The 25689-nt window shown below is 37.3% G+C and overlaps 1 protein-coding gene across 1 annotated transcript; it reads right to left on the minus strand.

The window, feature by feature from the left end:
- Positions 4287-8215, minus strand: LOC109229498 (ubiquitin-conjugating enzyme E2 variant 1D). Its single transcript, XM_019394958.1, has 4 exons — positions 8029-8215; positions 5836-5975; positions 5532-5657; positions 4287-4747 (listed from the first exon to the last, which is right to left on the minus strand). The coding sequence occupies exons 1-4, from the start codon at positions 8060-8062 to the stop codon at positions 4607-4609; spliced, it is 441 nt and encodes a 146-aa protein (XP_019250503.1). The 5' UTR covers positions 8063-8215; the 3' UTR covers positions 4287-4606.

A 25689-nucleotide genomic window follows, 5' to 3' on the forward strand; every position in this document is an offset into this window, starting at 1 on the left:
GGGGGGGGGGGGGGGGAGGGATGTGGAGAGAGAAACGTGGGGAGAATGGAAGATACGTTAGAGTGATTTTAGAACACTAATTATTATCATTAATTCCCTTAAAATGTACATAAATGATAATTGGGTATATAATATGTCATTATAGTAAAACTTGAGTAGGGAGGGTAAATATAGTGTATAGGAATGTAAAAATCTCTAAATTAAATAATAGCTCATGGCCTCGTAATATACAAAGCAATATATCTGAGCGACTCATTTACATATCTAGACCTCCCACAGTATATCATGGAACCTCTATGATGTACAAAAGATAAATTGTGCACGGTGAGACCCTGCCTATGTAAAAGAAAAAAACATAAAATGTCACACAATAATCTTACCACATCCTAGCCCCCTACCCACCCCTCCTTTTAGTGACACCAATTTTCCCCATGGCTAAGTGAAATAGTGGATAGAAACATGTTTGCGTACTCGAACCAATATTTGTAAGCACCAATTGATTTATGTTTAGGGATCATAAATATGATCCTAAAAGTGTTTTAAACAGCATAATTTTACTGGCAGCAAACGTTTTTAAAAGATCAGCAACTACAACCTCGTTCATTGATCTTCAGAAATGGGGCCTATAACGACGGGCAGCGACTAAATCTTTCTAGTCATTATTGACCTTTAGGGACCAGAATCAAATCCTTGGGAACATTTTTTACGTCGCTAACAGCCATTTTCAGGTACTTGTGGTGATGATTTAGAAACCTGAGATTTTCTAAATTGGGTGTTTGTCACGACCCGGATTTTCTACTCTTGGAAGTCGTGATGGCGCCTACTAGTGGGAGCTAGGCAAGCCAGGCCTTGACTACCTAATACACTTTCATTTTACTTTCATTTAAAATTATCAGGCGATAATGCAATAACAGCGATTTAATAAATAAGCGGAAGTCAACAATGTTTATAACTCAATACTACGTCCAATACAACTTTCAAAACCTCAATACCCAAAACCTGTTGTCACAGTGTCACAGACTGTCTAAGAGTCACTACAAACAAAGTCCGAAGGAAAATACAATAGGTTGTTTCTGAACCAAAAGAGAAATGAAACAGGGAATAAAGATAGAGGGAGACGCGGGGGCCCGCGAACGCCTGCACGTCTACCTTGGGTCTCTGGGTGGACTGAAGGAAGCCCTCCAACTACTGATGTTGTCCGAAACCTGGATCCGTGCAAAAGAGCACAGAGTGTAGTATCAGCACAACCGACCCCATGTGCTCGTAAGTGCCTAGCCTAACCTCGGCGAAGTAGTGACGAGGCTAGGACCAGACTATCAAATAAACCTGAGCAGTTATATAAAATACAGCGGAAAGTAAAGCAGGTATAAGCAAGTAAGGATGGGGGAAACATGCTTCGGGGGATAACGGGTAAAAACAGAATATCAAGAGAATAATAAAGAACATCAATAATTTAACTCTAACACGGATAAGGGAAATAAAAGCAGGTTTCACTGTCAATACATATCTCGTTGCACGCGTGCAACCCGATCCCATTTCATGTATCTCGTGGCAGGCGTGCCACCCGCTCTCATCTCATTATACCTCGTGGTAGGCGTACCACCCGCTACCATTTTATTATATCTCGTGGTAGGCGTACCACCCGCTCCCATTTCATTATATCTTGTGGTAGGCGTACCACCCGCTCCCATTTCATTATATCTCGTGGTAGGCGTACCAACTGCTCCCATTTAATTATATCTCGTGGTAGGCGTACCACCCGCTCCCATTTCATTATATTGTTGCGGCGTGCAACCCGATCCATATGTAATATTGTTGCGGCGTGCAACCCGATCCATATATAATATTGTTGCGGCGTGCAACCCGATCCATATATAATATTTACAAATATAACAAGAGTCCCGACAAGGGATCAAAAGGTCTACACTATCCCGGCAAGAGAAAAAGAAATAGCTATAACCAAACTTGTCACAACACCTATCTACCTCAGTCCTAACAAAAACTTGTTACAACACCTAACTACCTCGGCTATAACCATAATCCTTAACTAACACAAAGAATCATCAACCTAAGTATCCGTAGTATCAACTAAGAACACAATACAAGGGAACCACAACTCACAATAGTCCGGCAAAGGGCAACATAATGATCTCTTCTCTTTCTCACTTTTACTTCACAATTCACTTCATCACTCGAGCCACTGCTCTAGAGGTTCAATTATCACATATACTTTAACAATTCGTTATACAACTGGAGCCAACGCTCCTCAACGTTCATAAGTCACAATTCTTTTCACAACTTTACACAACAAATAAAAATTTTCACCAAGGCATGAATAATACAACGAAATCATGGAAATCACAATATAAGACTCACGGTCATGCTCGACTCCGACGTATAGATACTCGTCACCATGCCTATACATCGTACTCAACAAGAAACAATTAGCAAATAGGACGCAACTCCTAATCCCTCAAGCTAAGGTTAGACCAAACACTTACCTCAAACTTCCACGGCCAAATCAATCAACAATCACCGCTTTCCCTCTCGAACCCGGCTCCAAATCAATCAAATCTATACAATAATGACTTCAATACATCAATAAATGCTAAACAATACGAACCCAATGCCTAATTATAGTTTTTCCATCATTTTTCCCAAAGACTCAAAAATTGACCCCGGGCTCGCTTGATCAAAACACGAGGTTCGGACCAAAATCAAATCCCCCATTCACCCACGAGCCCGAATATATAATTTGTTTTCAAATTCGACCTCAAAACGAGGTCTAAATCAAGAAAAATCAAAAAGCCCTAATTCTACCCAAATCCCCAAATTCTACCCTAAATTACATGTTTTAGGCCTAGGAATTCAATAGATGTTGATGGAAAATGAAGAAAACGAGTTAAAAATTACTAACCCAAGAGTTAATGATGAAAGGATGCTTCAATGGTCGCCCTAGAACTCTGGAGAAGAAAGAGTTTGAGAAGTGTCATGAAAATCCCGTTTGCATTCTGTTTTGAAGAATTAAAATAACTGGCCGAATTTGTTCATCGCGATCACGGGAAGGAGATTGCGATCGCATAGGGTAAGGCCTACTGTGCACTGCGATCGCGTACATAAGGTTGCGATCGCATACAGTAGAGTTTCTGAGCACTGCGATCGCGGACAATAACACGCGATCGCATAGAAGGAAAATAATGAAAGCTGGCTTTATACATCGCGATCGCGGAGAGGAGAATGCGATCGCATAGAAGGATTTGTGAACCCCTGAAGTTTGCTCTATGCGATCGCGGCCCCTCTTATGCGATCGCATAGAGGAAATCACTGGACAGCCAACAGCAGTCATTTCTGCAACATTCTCTAAGGTTAGAACCATCCCGAAACACATTCGAATCACACCCGAGCCCTCGGGGCTCCTAACCAAACACATGAACTAACTCAACAACATCATATGAACTTATCCGAGCGATCAAATCGCCTAAATAACATCATTATCAACAAATTAAACCTCAAATTCAAAGCATTTTTCCATAACTTCATCAAGTTCCACATTTAGGATTTCAAGTCCGAAACACTTCAACCGACGTCCGATTTTAACCAAACTTTACAGAAACATCTTACATCATATATAAGACCTGTACCGAGCGCCGGAACCAAAATACGGGCCCGATACTAACACGTTCTAATCAAATATCATTTCAATTTTTCCTTAGCAATTACAGAAAAAATAATTTTACTCAAAAATTCATTTCTCGGGCTTGGGACCTCGGAATTCGGTTCCGGGCATACGCCCAAGTCCCATATTTTCCTACGGACCCCCGGGACCGTCAAATCACGGGTCCGGACCCGTTTACCAAATATTTTGACCGAAGTTAAATTTATTCATTTTAATATGAAAACTTAGCATTTTTCACAGAATTTCATATTTAGCCGGCGGCTATGCACTCGGACTGTGCACGCAAATCGAGGCGACCCTAAATGAGGTTTTCAAGGCCTCGGAAGCACAGAATGATTAAGAAAATAGGTGATGAACCTTTGGGTCGTCACAGTGTCTCTTTTCAAATTAGCAGATTGTATATATTTTCGGGATGAGAAGAGCCTCAAAAAACTCAATACAACATATATTAATCAGCAGTGAAAAACGTAAGAGCTCATCTAATGCGATTGATACTTCCACTTTCCGCAATCAAAGGGGATCCAATGATAATCTGGCTAAGGACCAGTCGCGCTTATCGCTGTAGCCATGCATACGAAATAGTACATATGCAAGAAAGAATAAGGGGGGATAAGACAACATTAAGAACATAAACTATTATACTTGTTTATAAATGCCAAGCAAAAAGGGCGGAGAAACAAAAAGGCAAAGAAATCATTTAGACAGCACAAGACCCTATTACTAGTTTAATATTTGACACACGTTAAATCCCATTAATCAAACAGCACACGGTGACAAAGTTCATAAAGGATGAAAGCAGAAGTGATCAAGATGCCATTGGAGGTAAGAGAAGCCATTAAAGGCACTCCCCTGTAAATTTTAACTTCCAATGTCATGACACGGCAACACAATTTTGCACATAGTAGACCGGACCTATATATTGTCCTTGTGCTAGAAATAGGTGCCTTCGGGGGGCTGAACTAGCTTGCGATTGTGAGGAGCAGCCATTTCCTTTTTCAGCTGAACCAGTATGTCTTCCATGGTGTACTCTCGCTGCCAATTTGCAAGTAAAGCAAACTTTTTTGGTTCCACCTGTATCAAGAAGACAAGTGTTGTGGCTTCTCGTCAACTGGTTCATCAGTTTTATTAGGCAATAAGTCAAGGGGAGAAAATACAAACATGAACAAAAGAATGTAAATTAGGTTGGTATACAATGCATCACGTAGGAAATGTTTGTGATGTTATTCACACAATATGCAAGTGTGGAAATAAACCCCATTTAGCACAGAGAACAAAAGTCCAGAATGTTATCCAGATCGAAAGCTCTAAAGTCTAAACTGGAAAAGATCATTTGAATATAATATCGCGTTAGCCGCTAATCATGCATTGAGAAGGATGACTGAGCCAAGGTATTAATTTTTGGGAAAATATAACAAGAATCAATTTCGAGTCTTCGTAAATAACAGCCACATCTAAAGGCAATTACGAATGAACAGCTAAAAACATGGAGATCGTAAAGTTGGAGTCTACATACTCAAGGACATCAAAAGTAAATCTACAAAGGAAAAAATGTAACTGCAGTTTTCCTAAATTTTTTCATGATCAATTTTTTCTGCATCACAGCATCTCTGCTCTGCATAGAGAAAGATCTTTATCCAGAGCACGATACATTAAAAATTGCCTCCTACCCTCAATGATTCCCTTTTACATGGAATGTCATAAGAATGAATAACTATGCAAGTACTAAATTCCACCATGGAAAGGCAAAATCAGATTATCATTTCCAGGTTTAATTATGATAACACAGTGTTACACAAATTTTCTTGATAAAAACAGTGATGCATCAAAGCAATATATTAATACTAGATTTGCTCACCACTCCTGTCTCATGGTTGACACACGTCATATTAACTCGAGAATGGAATCGGACACTTGGTGGCTTCTCTGGATAATCTTTGTCGCAGAATAACTTCAACTGATAAATGCGACCTTCATGAACGGACTGGAAACATGAAAAAAATACACCAAAATGATGAAAAAAAGGTAATGTGATAGTAAACACAATAGAAGATAGAGTAAGAATTTTATTTTACTTATTAACTCTCACATACAAAGCCATGTTAAAAGTTAAAACCAAACTTAGAGATGGTCGGAACTAGGAAAGAGAAAAGAATGCTAACATTGTGAGGACCGATAATGGTGCCAGTCCAGGAACGCATATAGATATCATCTCCATCATCCATCCCATAGCTCACGGTCCCATCTCCAATACCCTTTTCACCGCGTTCAAGTTCCTCAAGTAATCTGAAATTCCGAGGGACTGCAAGGAATTAAAAATTTTGGTAAGTGAAGGATTTACAAAAGTAAACCAAGAATCCATAACATTGCAGATGCTTCCAACTCCCAAGTAGATGTACAGGCTAATGACAGTACAAAAGGTGAGTGCTAGGATCATTGACCATTACTGCTGTTCCTATCATTTCCAGATCCAAATAGTTGAAGGAGTTACCGTATGTCAAATCACAGTAGCAGTTCCAATGACCTAATAAGCTCATAGAAAAGTACCACTTCAAATGCAAATGAATGTTAGGCTCCATCACCAACTCTCATTTCAGTGGAAAAAGTAGACATTTTGAATATATGGCGAGTGGCTTGAATGAGGGTTCTTCATTTAATAAAAGGACTTACCCTTTGCCTCAAATGCTCACGGCTTGAGTAGAGGTAAGGAGAAGGTGGCTGTATACTGTACATAGCCTTCTCTTTGCATTTCTGGAAAGAGGTTTTTTACAGACCTTGAACCTTGACCTTGTTTACCAAAGGAGCAACTCTGCCATCATGCCAAGAACAACCACAAAGTTTTATCTAACATCTTAGATATGGTAGGCAGCTCCCTTTTCGTTGTTTTGGATGATAAGAAAGGATTATTAGAATCTATACTAGTATTAAATAATAGAGTGTTTCAGAGCAAGAAACAGAGTATTGAGGTACTGGCTAGACAGATAGTTCAGGAAATCCACTATACAAAGTGGCTGGAGAGCTTAAACTACTACCCAGCCTAATTAGTTTTGTTATTGAGATGATCTTTTTGCTGTTTTAGTTTCTAAGCTCAGACTGAAGGTTGGGACTTGAAGTCCAACATTCAGTGTCTGTGTATCGTACATAACTCCAATTTTGGTAATAAAAATCTAACTAATAACCAAAAATAAATGCTCACAACCAAACTGAGATAACTATAATCCCAAATTTTAAACCAGAATTAATATCCTTATCCCGATAACTAGGAGGCCCCTTAGGGTCTTAGACTTAACAAGAAAAAGTACATTGCAACTTCGATATGCCATTTAATGTAGCATGCACACTGTATATATAGATATAAATGTGCCCCCGTGCCCAAATTCTCCTCCTCTATGCTTGTGAATTAACAAATTATGATGATGCATAGCATATGTTAAGGTTTATCCGAACCCAGTAACTTTGGCTCAATCTTGTATGTGTGTTAACTTTGGCTCAGACCATGTCCAAAATCCTCACCCTCCCTCATAGCGGGGGAGGGGGAATTTAAATGCTTCTACAAAGGAGGAGGAAACAAAAGATGCCTGACAATTAATACCGATCAAACATTGACAAAATGCGTTTATGATATAAGCTGATAAGCACAGGGACATTCATATACTCGGATATGAAGAACACGTATAAACTCATTTTCATTTAATTACGATGAGATTTTAACACTGTCATTAGGTAAGACAAATTAACAGTCACATAAATAAGATGGTATTTGGGTCAGCTTATAAGCTCTTTTTAGCTTATTTAAGCATTTGGCAGACATCGAAAGTGTTTATCAGCTAAGCCAAACGTGCTCTCAGCCCCAAGCATTGTCCAAATACTCATCTAAATTTGAACATTTTAAGATCTGGAAATCCGAACTCCAACTGGAATTTTTCTGTAATAAGCACTCTTTTTAACAAATCGGCGATGATTTTACTGAACAATACTTACTAAACTATAATATCCACTCCACTACTAAAAAGATGTACCAACACACCAAAATAGAGTTATCCCTACAGGATTTAGACTAACTTTTACTAATACCTCACATGAAATAAAGGTCAATTGATGACAAATTTCATCTTAATACCTCACTACAATAAATGGGTTCAGCCAAAAAAAAAAACTCACATGATAAAAAATTAAAAGAAGATTGCAAAGTTGTAATTTTTAAGAGAACAGAGATAAAAGACCAGAAAATAATTAATTGATAAGTACATATCCATAAGATATAAACATAAAACATGCAATAAAGAGAGAAAAAAGAACAACCCATGATCAGATTTGAGGCAAAAATTAAGGGCATAATTGGAAAAATGTCTCACCCACGACACTAGATCCTCCTGAGCCAAGCGTCATAGCTGATTAATTGCAAAATGGTTTTTAGGGTTTGTAAGGAGATCGATTGGATGGAGGAAAAATAGTGTACAATGGATGATGGAATACAACAAGAGGCAAAGTCAAGAGAGGCGCAGAATCTAATGGAGAAAAACGCAACTAAGGGCCAAAAAGAAAGAGAATGGAATAAAGAGGTAATTTTCTCTTCTTCTTTTTTTTAATTATTATTATTATTTTATTTTAGCGAAATGGCTTCCTGACCACTTAAATTTGTAGGGCTTTTGAGAGCCGATACACAAACTTTCGTCTTTCGCATTTAAACACTCAAACTCGTGAAACCTATAACTAATAAACACATTTTAGCGTTGACCCTATGCGTGTGTATTACACATTCGCTAACGTGTCCATCCAGTCAGCAAATGACCAATGAGACTGGTACACGTCAAGGGCGCGAAATTAAACCCCAACCGATTGGGGTCCCCCTCTTTTAATCAGTACACCGACAAACCCTCCCCACTTTTCGTCTCTTTTCCTCTCTCTAACCAACCCTCACCTCTTAAACCTAGGTTAAAGCAATGGCTTGAAAATTAGTCATCCCCTTTCAGAATTATCGTAATCACTCCAAAACCAACTGATTGGGGTCCCCCCCTCTTTTAATCAAAAGCTGATCGAGCTTCGTTTGGTCTAAGCTTTCGATTTCAGTCACGTTATAGGCTCTGAAGGTTAGTTTGTTTCTTTTGATGTCGTTTTCTGTTTTGTCTTCTAATTTTGTGTGAAATAATATGGGTAATGTTTGATAGTGAAATCTATTTTTGTCTACATGCACAATTTTTCATCTGTTATTTTGGGATTTTATATTAGGGATTTTATATTTGGGGAAACACTCGAATATTCACTCTATTTTAGGGGTTTTGTCTTTTTCATGACTGATCTGGCATTTAGGGTTAAAAAATTAGGGTTTTTGTCTGCATGCACAAATTATGGGATTTTATATTAGGATTTTGGGGAAAACAATCGTATATTCACTTTATTGTAGGGGTTTGTCTTTTTCATGAGTGATATGGCATTTAGGGTCAAAAAATTAGGACTTTTTTGAATATCAAAATATTCTTGTCTCCCACTTTGTTAAAGTTTATGACTTTTTAGGGTTAAAGTGTATCTGACTTGTGTCCCCCCCCCCCCCCTTTTTTATAGGTTTCAATGGCTGTCTATGTGAAATTACAGTTTCATCATCTAGGGTGGTTAGTGGCTGACCCATTTATGAGGTATGTAAATGGGCAAACTTGGCCAGTTGTTCTTCAAGCTAACATTGATGAATTACATATAATTCATTTTCATGATTGGGCTAAGGACAATGGGTACTTAACAGTAGATAAATATGCATGTAAAATTAATCAAAAAGGAGAATTTAGATTTCTGAAATATGATACTGATGTGTTAGTTTTCTGTGAAGACCTTAAGGATGGGGATTTTATTGATGTGTATATATGTCACACAATTAATACACCATGTCTTGATTTGGACCTAGATGAAATGTTAAGTAGTGGTGGTTTAAATGTGCACCCCACTAATGTTCAACCTTTTGGCTTTAATAAAATGCCACATGGGCAAACAAGTGATGTTAATACTAGGGCAACACACTCACCTAACAATGATATAAATAGGGGTGATAACACTCATGGGAAGGGTAAAGAGAGGGATGCTGAAAGTGATTCTGAAACAGAAGAATCTAGTGAAGATGAAGGTGAGTTCTATAACTTTCATTTAGCAACTGATTCTGAGGGTGATGCTGAGGGTGATGAGCTAAGTACTAAGAGTGAGGATAAAGATTATGAGGCTATTTCTGAAGATGATGATGATGATACAGATGAGTCATTATATGGTTCTGATGAGGATATTATTAGAGACACAAGTGACCTAGAACCTGAAGTTATTGCTGTTAGACAGGCTAAAGTGCATGCAAAGAGTAGTAAATTATGATCTAGTGAAGTTAATACTGATGAGATACCTATTGGACCTATAGGTATAGACCTTGGTTTTGAAGAAATGTATAAAGATGATGAAGTAGTTATAGAAGATGGGGTGCATAACCCTCAACCAAGAAGATACAGCAGCAGAGTATACTTTGATCCTTCTTGTAAGAAAATTTGTTTCCAGTTGGAAATGGTGTTTGAAAATATGAAACAGTTCAGATCTGCTTTGCAAGATTATGCTATACAAAGAAGAGTTCAAATTAAGTTGATGCCTAATGAGCAACATAAGGTTAGGGAAAAATGTGTGAACTCAACAAGATGTAGATGGTATATTTTGGGAAGTTTGGAGGGACACACGGGGAATTTCATTGTCAGCGCTACTATACTGTTCATAAGTATTTTAGAGCAACCAGAAACAAGATGGCTAATACAACATGGGTAGCTAAACATTTCAAGAACAAGATTATCAACCAAACTGACATAAAGCTTAGGAAGTTTCAGGATTTGATTAGGATAAAGTATGGTGTGTATGTGGAAAAATCCATATGTGCCAGGGCTAAACATCAGGTCACGGGTCAGTATCTTGGTGATTACAAGCAGGAGTTTGCTAGAATATATGATTATGCTGACTTGTTGAGGTCTACAAATCCTGGCAGCACTGTTGTTGTGAAGACCTCTAAGGAGACAATACCTGGTAAAGAGGTGTTTGTGGGTATCTATATTTGTCTACATACTTACAAAGTTGGTTGGTTGGAAGGATGTAGAAATGTTATTGGCTTTGATGGAGCTTTTCTGAAGGGTGTCTGTAAGGGTGAGCTACTATCATGCATTGGTAAAGATGGTAACAACCAAATGTACCCTGTTGCCCGGGCAGTGGTTGAAAAGGAGACAAAACACACAAGTTCATGGTTTTTTAGGTGCCTGATGCATGATCTGCAGCTCACAGAATCCCAAGGTGAGGGGCTGACCATCATTTCTGATATGCAGAAGGTATTTACTTCACCCCTGCTCTTCCTTTAATTACTTGTCTACTTCATATATGTTTAGGATATTCTAATTATTTTTCTTGTTGCTTAAGGGACTTGTTGCATCTGTTTTTGAGTTGTTGCCAAATGCTGAGCACAGAATGTGTGCAAGACACATATGGAGCAACTGGAAACAAAAGTGAAAAGAGAGGAAAGAAGGAAGAAGTTCTGGGCCTGTGCAAGGGCTTCATTTGAAGCATATTTGAAGGCTAAGATAGATGAGCTGGCAGAATTAGGTGATAGTAAGATCATTGAGGATTTGCTGAGATACCCAAAACAATGTTGGTGTAGAGCATTCTTCAAAGATTAGAGTAAATGTGATTCTGTGGAGAACAACATGTGTGAGGCCTTTAACAGTTGGATCTTGTCTGCTAGGCAGAAGTCTATCATAACCATGTTAAAAGAGATTAGAGTGAAGGTGATGGAGAGGATGACTACCATGAGAGAATTTGCAACAAGGTGGATTTCTGATGTATGTCCTATGGCAATGGGGTACATAGAGGAACAATCTCAATATGCTGTTAAGCATGAATTTAAATGGAATGGGGACACTGGGTATGAGATACAACGTGGGGTTTACAAACATATTGTTGACTTCTCCAACAATACATGCACATGTAGATCATGGCAGCTCAAAGGAATACCATGCTCCCATGCAATATATGTAATATTTTTTAAAAGATTTGAGCCTGCTGATTATGTAACCCACTGGTACAAGAAAGAAATATACCTGAAGGCTTTTAGTTGTTACATACAGCCAGTAACCAACATGGAGATGTGGCCATCAACACAGTATCCAACTGTTGAGCCTCCTGTAATTACCAAGATGCCTGGTAGACCTAAGAAACATAGAAAAAGAGCTCAAGATGAACCTAAAAAGAAGTTTGGTAAGATCAAGGAAAGGGACACCAATGACATGCTCTAATTGTAAGACAGTAAGCCATAACAAGAAGAGGTGTCCTATCCTGGTAATGTATTCAATTTGTTTCTGATTGTGTCTTGTACTTTGGTTGTTTCTATATCTCATTTTGTATTTTGGAAATTTCAGAAAGGACAAGGATCTGGAACAGCAGGAACCAGTAATGCTGGTGCTACTCAACCATCACAGGCTGCTCAAACAATAACTCAACACTCAGGTCCTACAAGTGATTCTGGAACTGCCAGGACCAGAAATACTCAACCATCAGTTGTTGCAAGTGCATCTATAAGTATTCATTTTTTTACTTTAGTTAATCTGTATTAGGACCATGATCTTTAGATAGTATTTTATCGTACATCAGGATACTGGAAGTATGAGATCAAGAACTTCTGAGGATATTATAGCTAGTGTTAGAGGAAGTCCAAAAGGTAGTGGACTTCGAGGAAGACCAAGAACTACTGGATTTGGTATATTGTTTATGATACAGGAACAGTGATAGAAAGGGTAAGATTATTGAGGATTTGAATTTTTATTTATATATTAGTAGTTTGGGTGCTAATTTGGCTTCCTATGCAGTGTGGATCAAGAGATAGGGTACCTGCTCATACAAAAGTAGTGGATACTGGGCAGACCAATATCGATCTTGGATACAGTGCACCTGGACTAAGGTGGCAAGGAAGAAATGATATATCACAAAGGCAACTTCAACAACAGCTGAGGAGAAGACAAACTCAAGCAAGCCTTAGCCAACATCAAGTCCATTCTTCATCTCAGTCAAGCCAGTCTCCATGTCCAAACTTGAGTCAATCTCAGCAAAACATCAACCAATCTCAACCTTGAAGATGACTGAATGTTTGTTTTTGTGATAACTTAAGTCTGTTAGTTGCAGAACTTAATTTGTAGGTTAACTTAAGTCTATTTAACTATGACTTTTCTTTTGGAACAATGTTTAAACTATTTCTGCTACTAGGCATTAGTTCAGTGCTAATTTTGTCAACCAAGAAGGCTGATCGAACTTGGTTTTTTATATATGTGTGCTTGTTTATGTCAAAATTGATTTTCATTCCACAAAAAATACATCATTCATTCTGTCATTATCATTGTACATAGGGCTATGAAGACACTGATTAGTGCTAACTAGACTAAGAAGAAAATTACAATTATTAGTGCTACTACAACAACTAAAGTTACAATGATCTTCACCCTCTTCCTACGCTGTAGTCGATCTCTCTCTCTCTCTCTAATTCTTGATAACAGCACTGAAATCACCTGTTTATAGTGATCTCGAAGAGGTGGGTCAAACCACCTAAAAAAATTACAAGAATTGGCTCGACCATAGTTTGAGCACCCATAAAACCTTCTTCCTGGATTTGTTGGCTTCCAAGTGATGCAAATATGAGCTTCGACTCCACAATGACAAAATACAGGACTTTGATTCATTATCACAGTCTGGAAAAAGAAAAAAAATTAAAGAAAGCTTCAAATTATAAGAAATATGAAGGAATGAAGCTTCAAATGCTATATAATAGAGGGATAATATGTTTTACATTGAAGGAATAAAAATCCACTTAAATAGGCCCCATTTTTTACCGTTGGGCGTTGGGAAGGGGGCTCTCACACTTCTAAACGTCGTGAGACTCATGCAGCAGGCTGACTAGGACCAACTGAAGCCACATGGGATGGGTCAACGGTCAAATGTGTTTATTAGTTATAGGTTTCACAAGTTTGAGTGTTTAAATGGGAAAGACGAAACTTTGTGTATCGATTTCAAAAGCCATGCAAGTTTAAGTGGCCAGGAAACCATTACGCCTTTTAGTTTTTTGGTTTTCACCCGGTATCGGATCCGAATTTGCACCAGAAAAATACCCTTTGAGGGCAAAGTTCTTATGAAAAGTGACTCCACCATGAGTTAATTTGAAATATCTAGTTAAAAATTTATTACCATCCGATTACTATTTTTGATAAAAAGATGAAAATATGATTGATAGGAAATAGGCAAATTTCTCAAAAAGGGAAAAAAAGAACGAAAAAAAAAATATGGGAAAAGAAAAATTGGGGTAGATGTATAATAACCTGAAAAGTAAAGCTATCAAATGAGAAAAAGAATAAACAAGCTACATGAGGTGAAAGCATCTAATGTAGAAATGGGGAGACTAAGAGAGTGTTTGGCTAAGCTTATAAGCTGGTCAAATTGGCTTATAAGCACTTTTTGACTTATTTACGCGTTTGGTAAAATCAAAAGTGCTTATAAGTTAAGTGCTTATAAGCCAAAAATAAGCCAAAAGCCATAAGTTGTTCTCCCCCAACTTATCAAATTTCAGCTTATAAGCACTTTAGGTTTGACCAAAATATTTACTATTTTATCCCTAAAATACTTCTTTTTAAAACAAAACTCTTCGTATACCCAATTCTTTAGCTGTTTATTATTAATTTCAGCACTTTTATCCAAACACGTAACTGCTTATTTTTTAAATCAGCTTCAGCACTTAAAAATATTTTTCAGCACTTAATGCTTATCAGCTACTCTAAATCAGCTAAGCCAAACGGGCTCTAATAAAAATATTGATTAAAAATGGCTGAAAGTTGAATATGAAGGTACAAACGCGCGTAAAAACACTTTATTATAGGAGTAGTAAATAACAACAAATACCAATTGGAGTGGGATTATAAAAATCAAGACATTATAACAGCTTCATCATATGTAATCTAAAAGAATGTAAACCGATGAAATGAAATAAAATGAGAAGCAAAAAAATGTTAAAATTTCGTACTTTTGCAATGGCATAGATAATAAATAGAAAATGCAAAATTTCTACCAATGCAGATAACATGTCAAAGAAAAAAGAGGGCATTATAACATGAAAAGAAACTAAGAGTAACTTGTAATTAAGTAGTACTATTTAATCCTTTCATTTTATACCAAGGTGGTTAATTTGATACAGTGAAAAAAGGAAAGAAATCTAGATTTGTATCTGGCATACGAATAATTTTAGCATCTTCTGGTCTCTAAATAATTTTACCCAACCATTAACATGTTGGAGTTTGAGTTGGGCATACAACAAGTCTGCTGTGACTAAAAAATGGTTATAGGAAAAAATTTCCAGCCTACAAAATCTAGAAAATTTTGACTTAATTCTTGCGCGCGGTACATTAAAGACTATGAAGATCTCAACCATCCAGCTTAAACAGCTCAGAGTATTTGATTGTCATAATGTGATATTGCTGTTGAGTTAGACACTCCTAATTTAATAAGATTCTTGTATGATTGCCATTCGTTACCAATATTGAAACCGAAAGCTTCAACTTCATAGGAAGCTAATATCAGCTTTAATTTAATTTGTCTCAGGAGGAATTCCCTTTTTACTTGCCTTTTCATTCTTTGTTTAATTAGCAACAATGCCCTCGTAATTGGTTTATTGACCGACCAATGCAAGACTGCAATTACCTGTTAACAATTCATTTTAAGCCTATGTATATGTAGTTCTGAAATTCTTTTTATTAGCCCCTTAAAGTTGTTCATATAAATCTTTTTGCCACAATTAATATATGTAGAAATGTTGGCTTTATTGACTGCTTAATTGTTATTGGTATGAACATCATCACATGATAATGACCATTGGATAAATTAGGAAGTGATACATATGTAGCTGGCGCCAACTAAAATAAATCTGGTGTAAAACCAAGGAATATATAAGACAAGGGAAGCAGGGGCAAAAGATTGCACATGCTGATAATTGACAATTGCACTTCCTAACTGCTCAAACTGAACTTTCTTTTATCTGGTTCCGCTCGTGCGTGCTAAATTTGCTCTAAAAATGTATATATGAAAATGCATTAGATGAGAATGAGAAACCCTTGTACAAATCAACATTGGAAATGTTGGAGGCATAAGTTATAGCAAGTCAAAATGCAACATTACATGTACGGAACAAAAACAGGATTTGAGAAACTAATTTTTTCACAAATATCTCGGAGATTCCCTCATAACGCATTTAGTTCGAGTATTCATTTGAATAAGTGTACTTTATATACAAGTTTCCATTGTTCTTCAATGTGGTAATGTGTCTAGTTTTAATTTTTTATTCTCTTAAGATCAAAATTTCTCGGATAAACTTCATTCTTAGATATACTAGTATTGATATATCTTGGAGCCAAACAGAGAGGCAAGTTTACCTTAGAAAACTAGTGGTGTCGTACACCAGAAGATGTTAAAATAGTATAAAAGTATGAGTTTATTTTGCTCATGATACTAGGAAATAGAATCCTAAAATGACACTTTGTATCTCTGCAAAGTAAAAGGGTGTTCATACTATATTTGTTACTAGAACTATTCATATCTTATCATAAGTTTGTGATTTGGTTTTGGAACAAAAAGTTCTTAATTGTTAGTATAAAAAATGAAGCCATAAGTGTGTTTTTTAAGCATAATTTATTTATGTTCTTATCGATGATGAGTTTATCACTTTAGAGACCAAAATCAAAAGTCCGAGAAGCCAATTGTATCGTTTAGGAAATTTTACCTCATATAGCAACTATTACGCTCTATTTATTATAAATCAAAACCATTTCAAAATATTATTACTTATAGTTATTTTTTCTATTTTTTTATTTTATAGCAAAATAGATATTTATTTTATACCTACCATTGAGGCATGAAATGCGCCAATTATGTTATAACTCTCTCTCTCTATCAGCAAGATTCTCAATCCTCTCTCTTCTCCCTCAAATCAGCAGAATCGTATCAATCCTCTCTCTTCTCCCTCAAATCACCAAAGTCGTCGGCGTCATCATCGTCGGCTTCATCATCCACTATTGGCTCATCCTCTTAGACGAACAACCCTTGCTCAATTTGGCTCAGACCTTGATGCTGCGACTCAGGCATTACTCAATAGAGGTGCAAGGCTGACAGAAGTACCGAAACAACCACAATATAAATTGAACATACAAATAAAGAAAAGAATTTTCTTTGCTTATGCTTATATAAAAAAAATTTATTCAAAAGTGAGTCTTTCCCTTTTGAAGATTTTGCTGAAGCAAGCAGCAAATTCCTTTTTCCCCGGTTTAGGAAGTATATCTGACCACAGCCTCGCTGGAGAAGATTTGAGGGCCGAATTTTTGTTCGTCTCCATTTTTAGTTTTAATACAATGTATACAGTATTTTGCTTGGCCGAAAAACGTCATCTCCGGCCAACTTCTTCTCTTCTTTGCTATTGAGTTAAATTAGGAGTGATACACGCTAATTGATCCTCTTTCAGTTATTAAACAACTAGACTCTCCTATTTTTTAGGCGAATTTCGCTACTGTATTCAAGAATACAGTAGCACAACTACAGCGAATACAATTACGTAACAACTAAATAGTAGCTATAGAGAGTAGTTAGTACTCCCTCTGTTCAATTTATGTGAACTCATTTGACTGCGCACGAAATTTAAGAAAAGATAGAAAACTTTTGAACTTGTGGTGTAAAATGAGGCAAATATATTTTATGTGGCTATAAATCATTGCATAAAGGTAAATGGTTTTCAAATAGGGAAATGGGTCATCTTTTTTGGCACGGATTAAAAGGAAATAGGCTCACATAAATTGAAACGAATGAAGTATATGGTAGCTATATAATGCTAATTGCTACTAAACAATTGTGATTTCTGAAAATTCATCCATTGTTTATCATCCACTTTGACACACGCCAAGACGAAGCCCAATAGGAAGTCCGGCTTGACTCAGCTGAAGAAGCCGATCACATTTGGTGTCCAACATAACTGTAACATCCCGTACATTCGGACTAGGTGTGGACATATTTAAAGGGTATTAATTTGATATTTTAGACATATGAAGTCCTAGTAGGATGAGTATGGGTAAAAATAGTTATTTTGGAATCAAAACGGAGAGTGAGGTGCATAAGATTCGACAAAATCGACTAAGTTTGCAGAAGGTTCATCTTCTATCAGGGTTTAGTGAGAATGTGTAATGAATTTGGGAAAACTCAAATCATGAAAGTTGTAGGCCTTTGAAATAGCTTTCCAACGATATATTGTAGAGCCTAAACGGAGCTCTGTGCAAAATGTTATGCCCATTTTACAGAACAGTGCATAATCACCGCGTTCGGCAGCATTTGACCGCGACCGCGGTCGTGAGGCAGTGCTCCAGCTATTTACCGCGGTCGGGACCGCGGTCAGGCCTACTGGGACGCGGTGGCCGACTTGGGAAGTTATTTTTTTTAGTCATATTTCGTCCCCCACAGCCACAAAACATAAAAACATGCTCTAGAAAGGAAAGCTCTCCAAAACCTAACTCCTTAAGGGTCCCTCTACCACCCAAGGTAAGTTCTAATGGTGATTCTATGTTAATTTCAACTTCCCAACATCTTATTAACATGGGTAAACCCTCCAAATCATTAGATATTCGATTGGGGCATCATTGTTGAGAGACGGAACCCTAGAACACAAATTCAAGAAGATTGAACGTCAAAAAGGTAATATCTTCACCCTCTAATTGATTCTATCATTGAATTAATGATTATAAACCCTAGTTCATGAGATATGAGTTGATGAGTTTGATAGAAAAGCATGAACGATTATAGGTTTTGGGTGTTGATTGTTGATTATTGGTTAAGGGTGTTGTTTACCTTATGGGTGATAAAGAATAATGTTGATTATAATCATTTGAGACTTTAGAATTTATCTAGGAACAAGAGAATAGGTTATTGGGTGTAGAGACACCATTAGTAAGGACTATGAAGCTTTATTTTCACCAAGTGTTGATAAGATGCCTAAGTAACCAAAACATGAGTATTATCGCTAGTATGGAATCCTTTGACTTGTATTGATATAGATTAAAGTTGAAAGAGTCGGCGAATATTGTATTACGCTCAAGAGCAGGAAGTTAAGGTATGTGAGGCTAACTCTCTATGTTTGGGAATTTTAATGATTCTCCCTACACTACGTTTCTTTTACGACGTTACCAATTGCCTCAGAAATATAGTTAAGCCTAGTTCCTTGTATAGTTGCATAACTTCTATTCTCTAGCTTCATAACTCGTTCACCACTTTCATTCTGAACGTTGTGAGCTCAGTGCGTATTCAATATAGACTTGGGTTTGATGCCCCCGAGTCTTAGTATAGATTACTTAGTATGCCATAAACAGTTGAAGTTTCAGTGTTCATAATCAGTTCAAGAATACATGTCTCAGTCTAGTCCTATTCAGTATTCCAGTATTATGTAACTCAGTGTGATCCAGTATTCCAGTATCATGTAACTCAGTGTGATTCAGTATTTCAGTATCATGTATTGCAGTTTGATTCTCAGTTCCTGAATGTTGAACACCTGTATTTGGGCCTGAGGCTGTAGTTATGCTTTATGCATGTTTGGGCCTGAGGCCGTAGTTTATGCTTTATGCATGTTTAGGCCTGAGGCCGTAGTTTATGCTTTATGCATTTTTGGGCCTGAGGTCGTAGTTATGTATACATATACTTGGGCCTGAGGCCGTAGCTTGTGCACATTTATATTGGGCCTGAGGCCGTAGCTTATTCAGATAAACAGGTTGTTCATCATTCAGAAGAGGGAGTATTCATATCCTTACTTCCTTTGTTCAGTTCAGTTATCTGTTATCATTTCAGTTATCAGTTATCAGTTATCAATTATCATTTCAGTTATCAGTTATCACTTATCATTTTAGTTATCAGTTAGCAGCTATCATTTCAGTTTCTGTTTCAATAGTTATCATTTCAGTACCAATTATCAATTCCCAGTTATCAGCTTAGTTTCAGTTTCAGCATTTATAATTCTTTCTTTCAATTGCTTTACATACCAGTGCAATTCAAATGTACTGACATCCCTTTTGCCCCGGGGCCTGCATCTCACGATGCAGGTAATGATTTACAGGTTGATGATTCAGAGCGCTAGGATTCTCATACCAACTATTTGGTGATCCCCAGTTCTTTCGGGGCATTATCATTACCTTACAGTCTTCGGTATTTTTAGATAGTCAGTGTTTTCAGTATTTCATTAGAGGTTTCATAGACTAGAGTAACATTTAGACAGAGTCGCAAGCTTTTCATATTAAGCTATGTTGGCTACAAATATGTTTCAGAATTGTATTAGTATTTCCGCACTTTGATTTATATCATTTAGACTTTTAGTATATCAGCATGTGTTAGTTTATCTTCCGCATCCATTATGTTATGATATCACATGTTGATTCAGCCAGCCAGTTGGTTCGCTCGGTCACATGTAGTCAGGCATCGAGTGCCGTTTTACGTCTATGCCTAGGTTCGGGGCGTGACAATAACTTCATATTTACTTGATGAAACCTTGGGTCTTTACTACCAGCTAATCATAAGCTGCTCAATTGTGCAAGCAAATCAAAAAGTCTCTAAGTATGAAATTTCTACAGGCAGTTAGAAGAGTAAAAGAATAGCCACAGAAGGTGTAGTTTAATGTCAAAGAATGTCCAAATCTCACTAATTTGGGCAACCAAAAAACAAATGATAACTTATTTCATTTCAATTGTTTCGCTCTGGTGGTACGGAGTTATTCGGTACCTTTACTAAACGGAGGTAGCAAGTATTCCAAGGAACATTAATTTAGGTGTACGCAAGTTCAAACATCAATGTTAAAAGAAAGAGTTTATTAATTTTGATTCGGTGCTAATTCTTGGTGTGTTGGTGTTCATGCTGCCTCTAGAAAATGAAAAGAAAAAGTTCTTCTCCTAGTATACCCGTCAGTATCAGCCAGTTGGTTCGCTCGGTCACTTGTAGTTAGGCACCGAGTGTCGTGTTACGTATAGGCCTAGGTTCGGGGCGTGACAAAGCTTGGTATCAGAGCACTAGGTTGAAGAGTCCTAGGGAGTCTATGAAGCCGTGTCTAGTGAATTTTCCTTTATATGTGTGTGCCGGCCACTCATATAAACGGTTAACTACCAAGACATCTAGAATTGTCTCATTTCTTTCTACTCTAGATCATGCCATGAAGCTTAGAGCAATAGTTAGCCTTCTCTTCCTTTCGAATTTCAAACGTATTGGATGCCCGAGCGACGCCCAGGAGAAACCTAAGGTCCTAGAGAGGATAATTCCCCCTTTGGGGTATAATTATGGAGTACTGGTTGGTAAATATGAGACTTGAGAGGATGTTAAAAGTGGGATGCCACGGATAGAAGTACAGATTAGAGCATAACCTTATTAGAAAGTACAAAAGCAATTATCATTTCTTATGGTTATCAGTTTACCTCAGTTACCAGTTATACAGTCTTTCAGTTAGCAAGTTTATGGTTATTCAGTACGCCAGTATTCAATTATATGTTTACCAAACATCCAATTTTCAGTGTATCAAAATTTCTGGTGACTTGTGAGTATATAGTGATGTGGGTTCTCAAAGAAAATGTAAGTAACAGTGGTCATAGCGAAATCTTTGCATTTTAGGTCCGAATTAAGACCAAGACTCACCAGAGGGCGCAGGAAGTGATTTATCAAATGATGGTATACTTTGAAGGATAAGTTTGTACATGGTAGTGTATTCGTATGTGTTTTACCTCCTAGAACAACTTCATTTAATTTTTGGAAATTGGAGCCACAAGTTGGATGATGATAGTTCAGATGTCAGACCCTAACATTGGTCACTATAGTTTGGACAGAAAAGAGCCTAAGGGTAAAATACCTAGGAGCCAAAAAACGATTGTTATTATTAGAGAAGTATTTTTCGTAGAACTCATGCAAATGACGAGAAGATATGATGTATGCAATGAGAACCAAGAGCAGCCAATAGTGAATTTCAGGGAACGATTTTAAGTTGTTCATATTTATTCAAATCAGAACTAGAAGTACCACGTTAGTAAGTTACTATAAGAAGCAGCTATTGATGTAAGATAAAAGATATGGCAGTTCCCCCTTAGGTTATGTGACTAATTGATTTACCCGGGATGTTTATAGTATGATATGATTTAGTATTGTATAGAAAGTTTGGGGTTAGATATTCCAATTTCATTTAAGGCAGATGAATTCCCTAAATGTGATCCACGCACATAGTTTAGAAGGAAAAAAAGGGATAGTATGCGACCGTAGAACGGGGCCGGATGGTGAGGGAAGTTAAAATAACCTTATGCTTCACTTTAGTTATTCAAAGAAGAGCAAGAAAACATGATGGTAGCAGGTGGTTACTAAAAGAATAGTAAGTAAGTTTTGAGTTGATACAGTGAATTAGCACTTTCAGCAGAGCTAGTAGAGGTACAATTTGATTTATTTAGCCAGGTTAACTCTAGTGAGTGGATGACAGTCTGAAATACCAAACACGTGTTAGAACCCAAAGAGTTTAAGTTAAAGCAGAAGTTCAGTGACAGTGGGAAAAAAAATCAGCTAGGCAGTAAGAGAGCAAACAACAGAAGAATAACCTTTAAGAGTCATCGTAATGTGGTTTCTCCAGGATTGACAGTGTGAGTAGAGTTAAATTATTAAGATTGTGTATGATAGTTGTGAATACATTAGCTTTCCGTTAAGTGAATAATTTAGTTTTTCCTAGTAAGAAAGATTTCTCAGAAGTAAGTTGGAAGATGAGTCGTCATTGACGTAGAGTGCAAAGAATTGCAGAAAATAAGGAAAGTTATTTGGATCCCAACAAAAAAAGGGAAGAATCCCCAAGTATAAGACCTTTGGTCTATGAGGTGATGTGAAAAACATCAGTAAGTCGAGATAGGGATATGAAACTCTAATAGTCAGCATGAAATATGAAAAAGAGAATCAGTTCGGTAATGAGGGAAAATTGTGTAATTACCACAGGGATTATGTCTAGCATGTGTAAGAAACACAAAGTGATTAGAATGATCACCGAGCTTAGTTATTGATGATAAAGTGATCACAGAAAAGCTGTAAGATCATGCCTATTTATGTGTCACGAGGGTAGTCATTGCACGAGACTCTAGTCTTCGGAGTACTGGTCAAAGACTTAGCTCACAACAATTCTATAAGTATTTTCAGGAAGTGCTTAAGAAGATAATCAAGTGTAGGAAGTATAACTCATGATTGAGGTAGATAAGACAACTCTGGTGAAAGAAGTTCACCGCTTAGCCTATCTAGGAGTTCAATTTGCGTACTCCAAAGATAGTAGAGTTGTTGTCTAGAATATGCCTTGTTCCCCCTTAGTAGGCGAAGTGAAGGAGAAATAGTTTGATGATCCTACGTGTTGCAGTTGAGAGAGGAAATTCACAAGTATAAGACGATGGCTTTTGACAAGGGGGAAATGATAGTACTTTGAGGTACCAAGACAGATTGTGTGTTCCAGACATAGATGGACTTAAAGAGGGAAGATCATGTTAGAAGCCCATAATTCCAGGTATTCTTTACATCCAGGTTTCCCAAATATGCATCATGACCAAGGGGATTTATTGGTTGAACGACAGAAAAAGAACGTCACAGACTTTGTGGCCAAATTGTCCGAATTGTTAGCAAGTAAAAGTCGGGCAGCAGAAAGCCTAGTGTTTTATCACAGAATACACATATTTTGAGTGAAGATGGTAAATATGGAATTTATAACAGGATTATTGATCACGCCCAACTATGCCTTATAAAAAGGACTCTGCGGACGTTGCAAATATAACCCGAGTATTACGCCCAGGGTCGAATCCACAGAGAGTTAACCTATCAACCGCTATCTTCAGACCCACTAAGTCTTCAGAACCAGCTTCCCAAATATTCAAATCTCAGTTGAGTGTTCTTTAATAACTAGCTTGCAAATAACTAAATGGCTGTAACTAAGTAAAAAAATAAGGGTTGTAAACAATTATGAGAAAAAGATAAGGCAATGATTTCCCTTATTGATGGAATCCCTTCTGTTTATGCTCATACAAATTTACCCACACATCTCTATCAATCATGAACGCTAATCTTGCCGCAAATCTCTCCCGAGTAATCACAGTAATCTACTATTGCACTCTCCCGAGATACACTAGCTTGCTTTATTTAGCACAATTCAATTTAGATTGCACCCAAGGCTTCGTTATTCCTAATCCCGCCTTTAAACCCGCAATTATAGATTCCTCTAATAATTTAGGAGTGGTGTTGTTCAACAATACCCTAAATATGCACTCTTTTCCAAGTTATGCACACTAAATAGGCACAGCTAATTGAGGATCCTGTCAATTAACTACAACGAACACGAAGTTGAACAAATAAAGATTAAACTAGCAATTTGTATTCACATAAACAAGAAGTTCATCACCCAATAGGTTCCATCAACGCCTTAGACAAGAAATTTAGCTACTCATGGCTATGGGAAAATAAACTAAGATTGAATTCATCATAAAATCAAAAGAAAAGAAGAAAGATGTTTAGAGTATTTTCTCACAATCTTTTTCCTTGCTAAGAAACCTAAAAAATCAATACATGCCTCTCTTGGGCGAAGTCTAATGTTTTAAATAGGGTTTAGGTCTAAAAATCCCGTAATTGACACTTTGGTCCCTGAAGTTTACTGCGCCTGCCGCGGTTCTGCCGCGGTCGCGGTAGAACCGCGGCCAAACACCCTCGCGGAATCTCTGAACTTCTGCAGCTGCTTCCCACCGCGGTTCTGCCGCGGTCGCGGTGAAACCGCGGTGGATCCAATTCTCTTAATCTTTGGCCTGTTTTTTGCACGGGTCACTTAGGAAATTTCACAGTTGGCCTCTTTTTCATCACTTTTGACTCCAAAACTGCTCCTTAGCCGTCTTTATACATATATCACCTACAAATCATGAAAGGCACTAATAAGAGCATTTTGTCATCACTTTTAACATTAAAACTACACAAGAAGGTGATTATTTAAGGTGTGATTATAGTCAAATTCACCTATTATCAACACCCCACACTTAAATCTTTGCTCGTCCTCGAGCAACTAAACCACACTTCTAGGCCTAACTGCTCAATGCATTGCCCCAATTTATGTCACACCTGCTATTATCAATGATCGACCCAAGCAGTGCACAATCATATCTCAAATGCAGACTCTCATACCAAGACACACTTGTGCTCACTCTAATTACTCTAACAGAAGTGAAGACTCACTTTTTCTTCCTGAGTCACATGCCCTCACATAAACAAAATCTGAGAGAAGTTCCACACACATAAAATTCAACAATAAGGAACCATATATAGAAAGAATTCACTCACTCTCAGCAAAGAGCATTCACATGCCACACAGACACACCATAAGCTTGCCCCTAGTGTAATACTCCACTAATCGAGCCATTCAGTCAAAGATCAAGAGGTCTTTATAGGTTGTAATGTAGGCTAAGGGACGGGTAGGATATATTTGGATATAGTGACTAGCCTCCCTAAGCACTTTTAATACACACTTCCTTTTATTTCACCTTCATGTTCAACCCAATCATTATTCCACATTTTGTTTCACTTGTGACCCCCACTTTTCTTTAGGTACAACTGGCTTTTTTTTTTCATATCGATTGTACACTGCCAGTTCACCAACCAGAACCTTCATTCTTGATCCCCCTTTTTTCACTAACTCTCTCCCACCCCACACTTTTTGACTTTTGTATATTCTTTAGTGATTCAAGTGCTTCTAGGAGGTAACGGTTCAACAATTAGCTTATTCAAACACAGCGATTTAGATCATTATAGGGTTATCAAAGAATAGGCTTCAGGCTCAAAGGGGTTAACTATGGTAATATTCACAGGTGGATTCTCAAGTATAAAGGGTTGCACAAAGAAATGCCTCAATCATCTCTAAAACCAAACGACTTCTATTTCGCTTTGCA

Source organism: Nicotiana attenuata, chromosome 7 (assembly GCF_001879085.1).
Source record: "Nicotiana attenuata strain UT chromosome 7, NIATTr2, whole genome shotgun sequence".
NCBI classification, from domain to species: Eukaryota; Viridiplantae; Streptophyta; class Magnoliopsida; order Solanales; family Solanaceae; genus Nicotiana; species Nicotiana attenuata.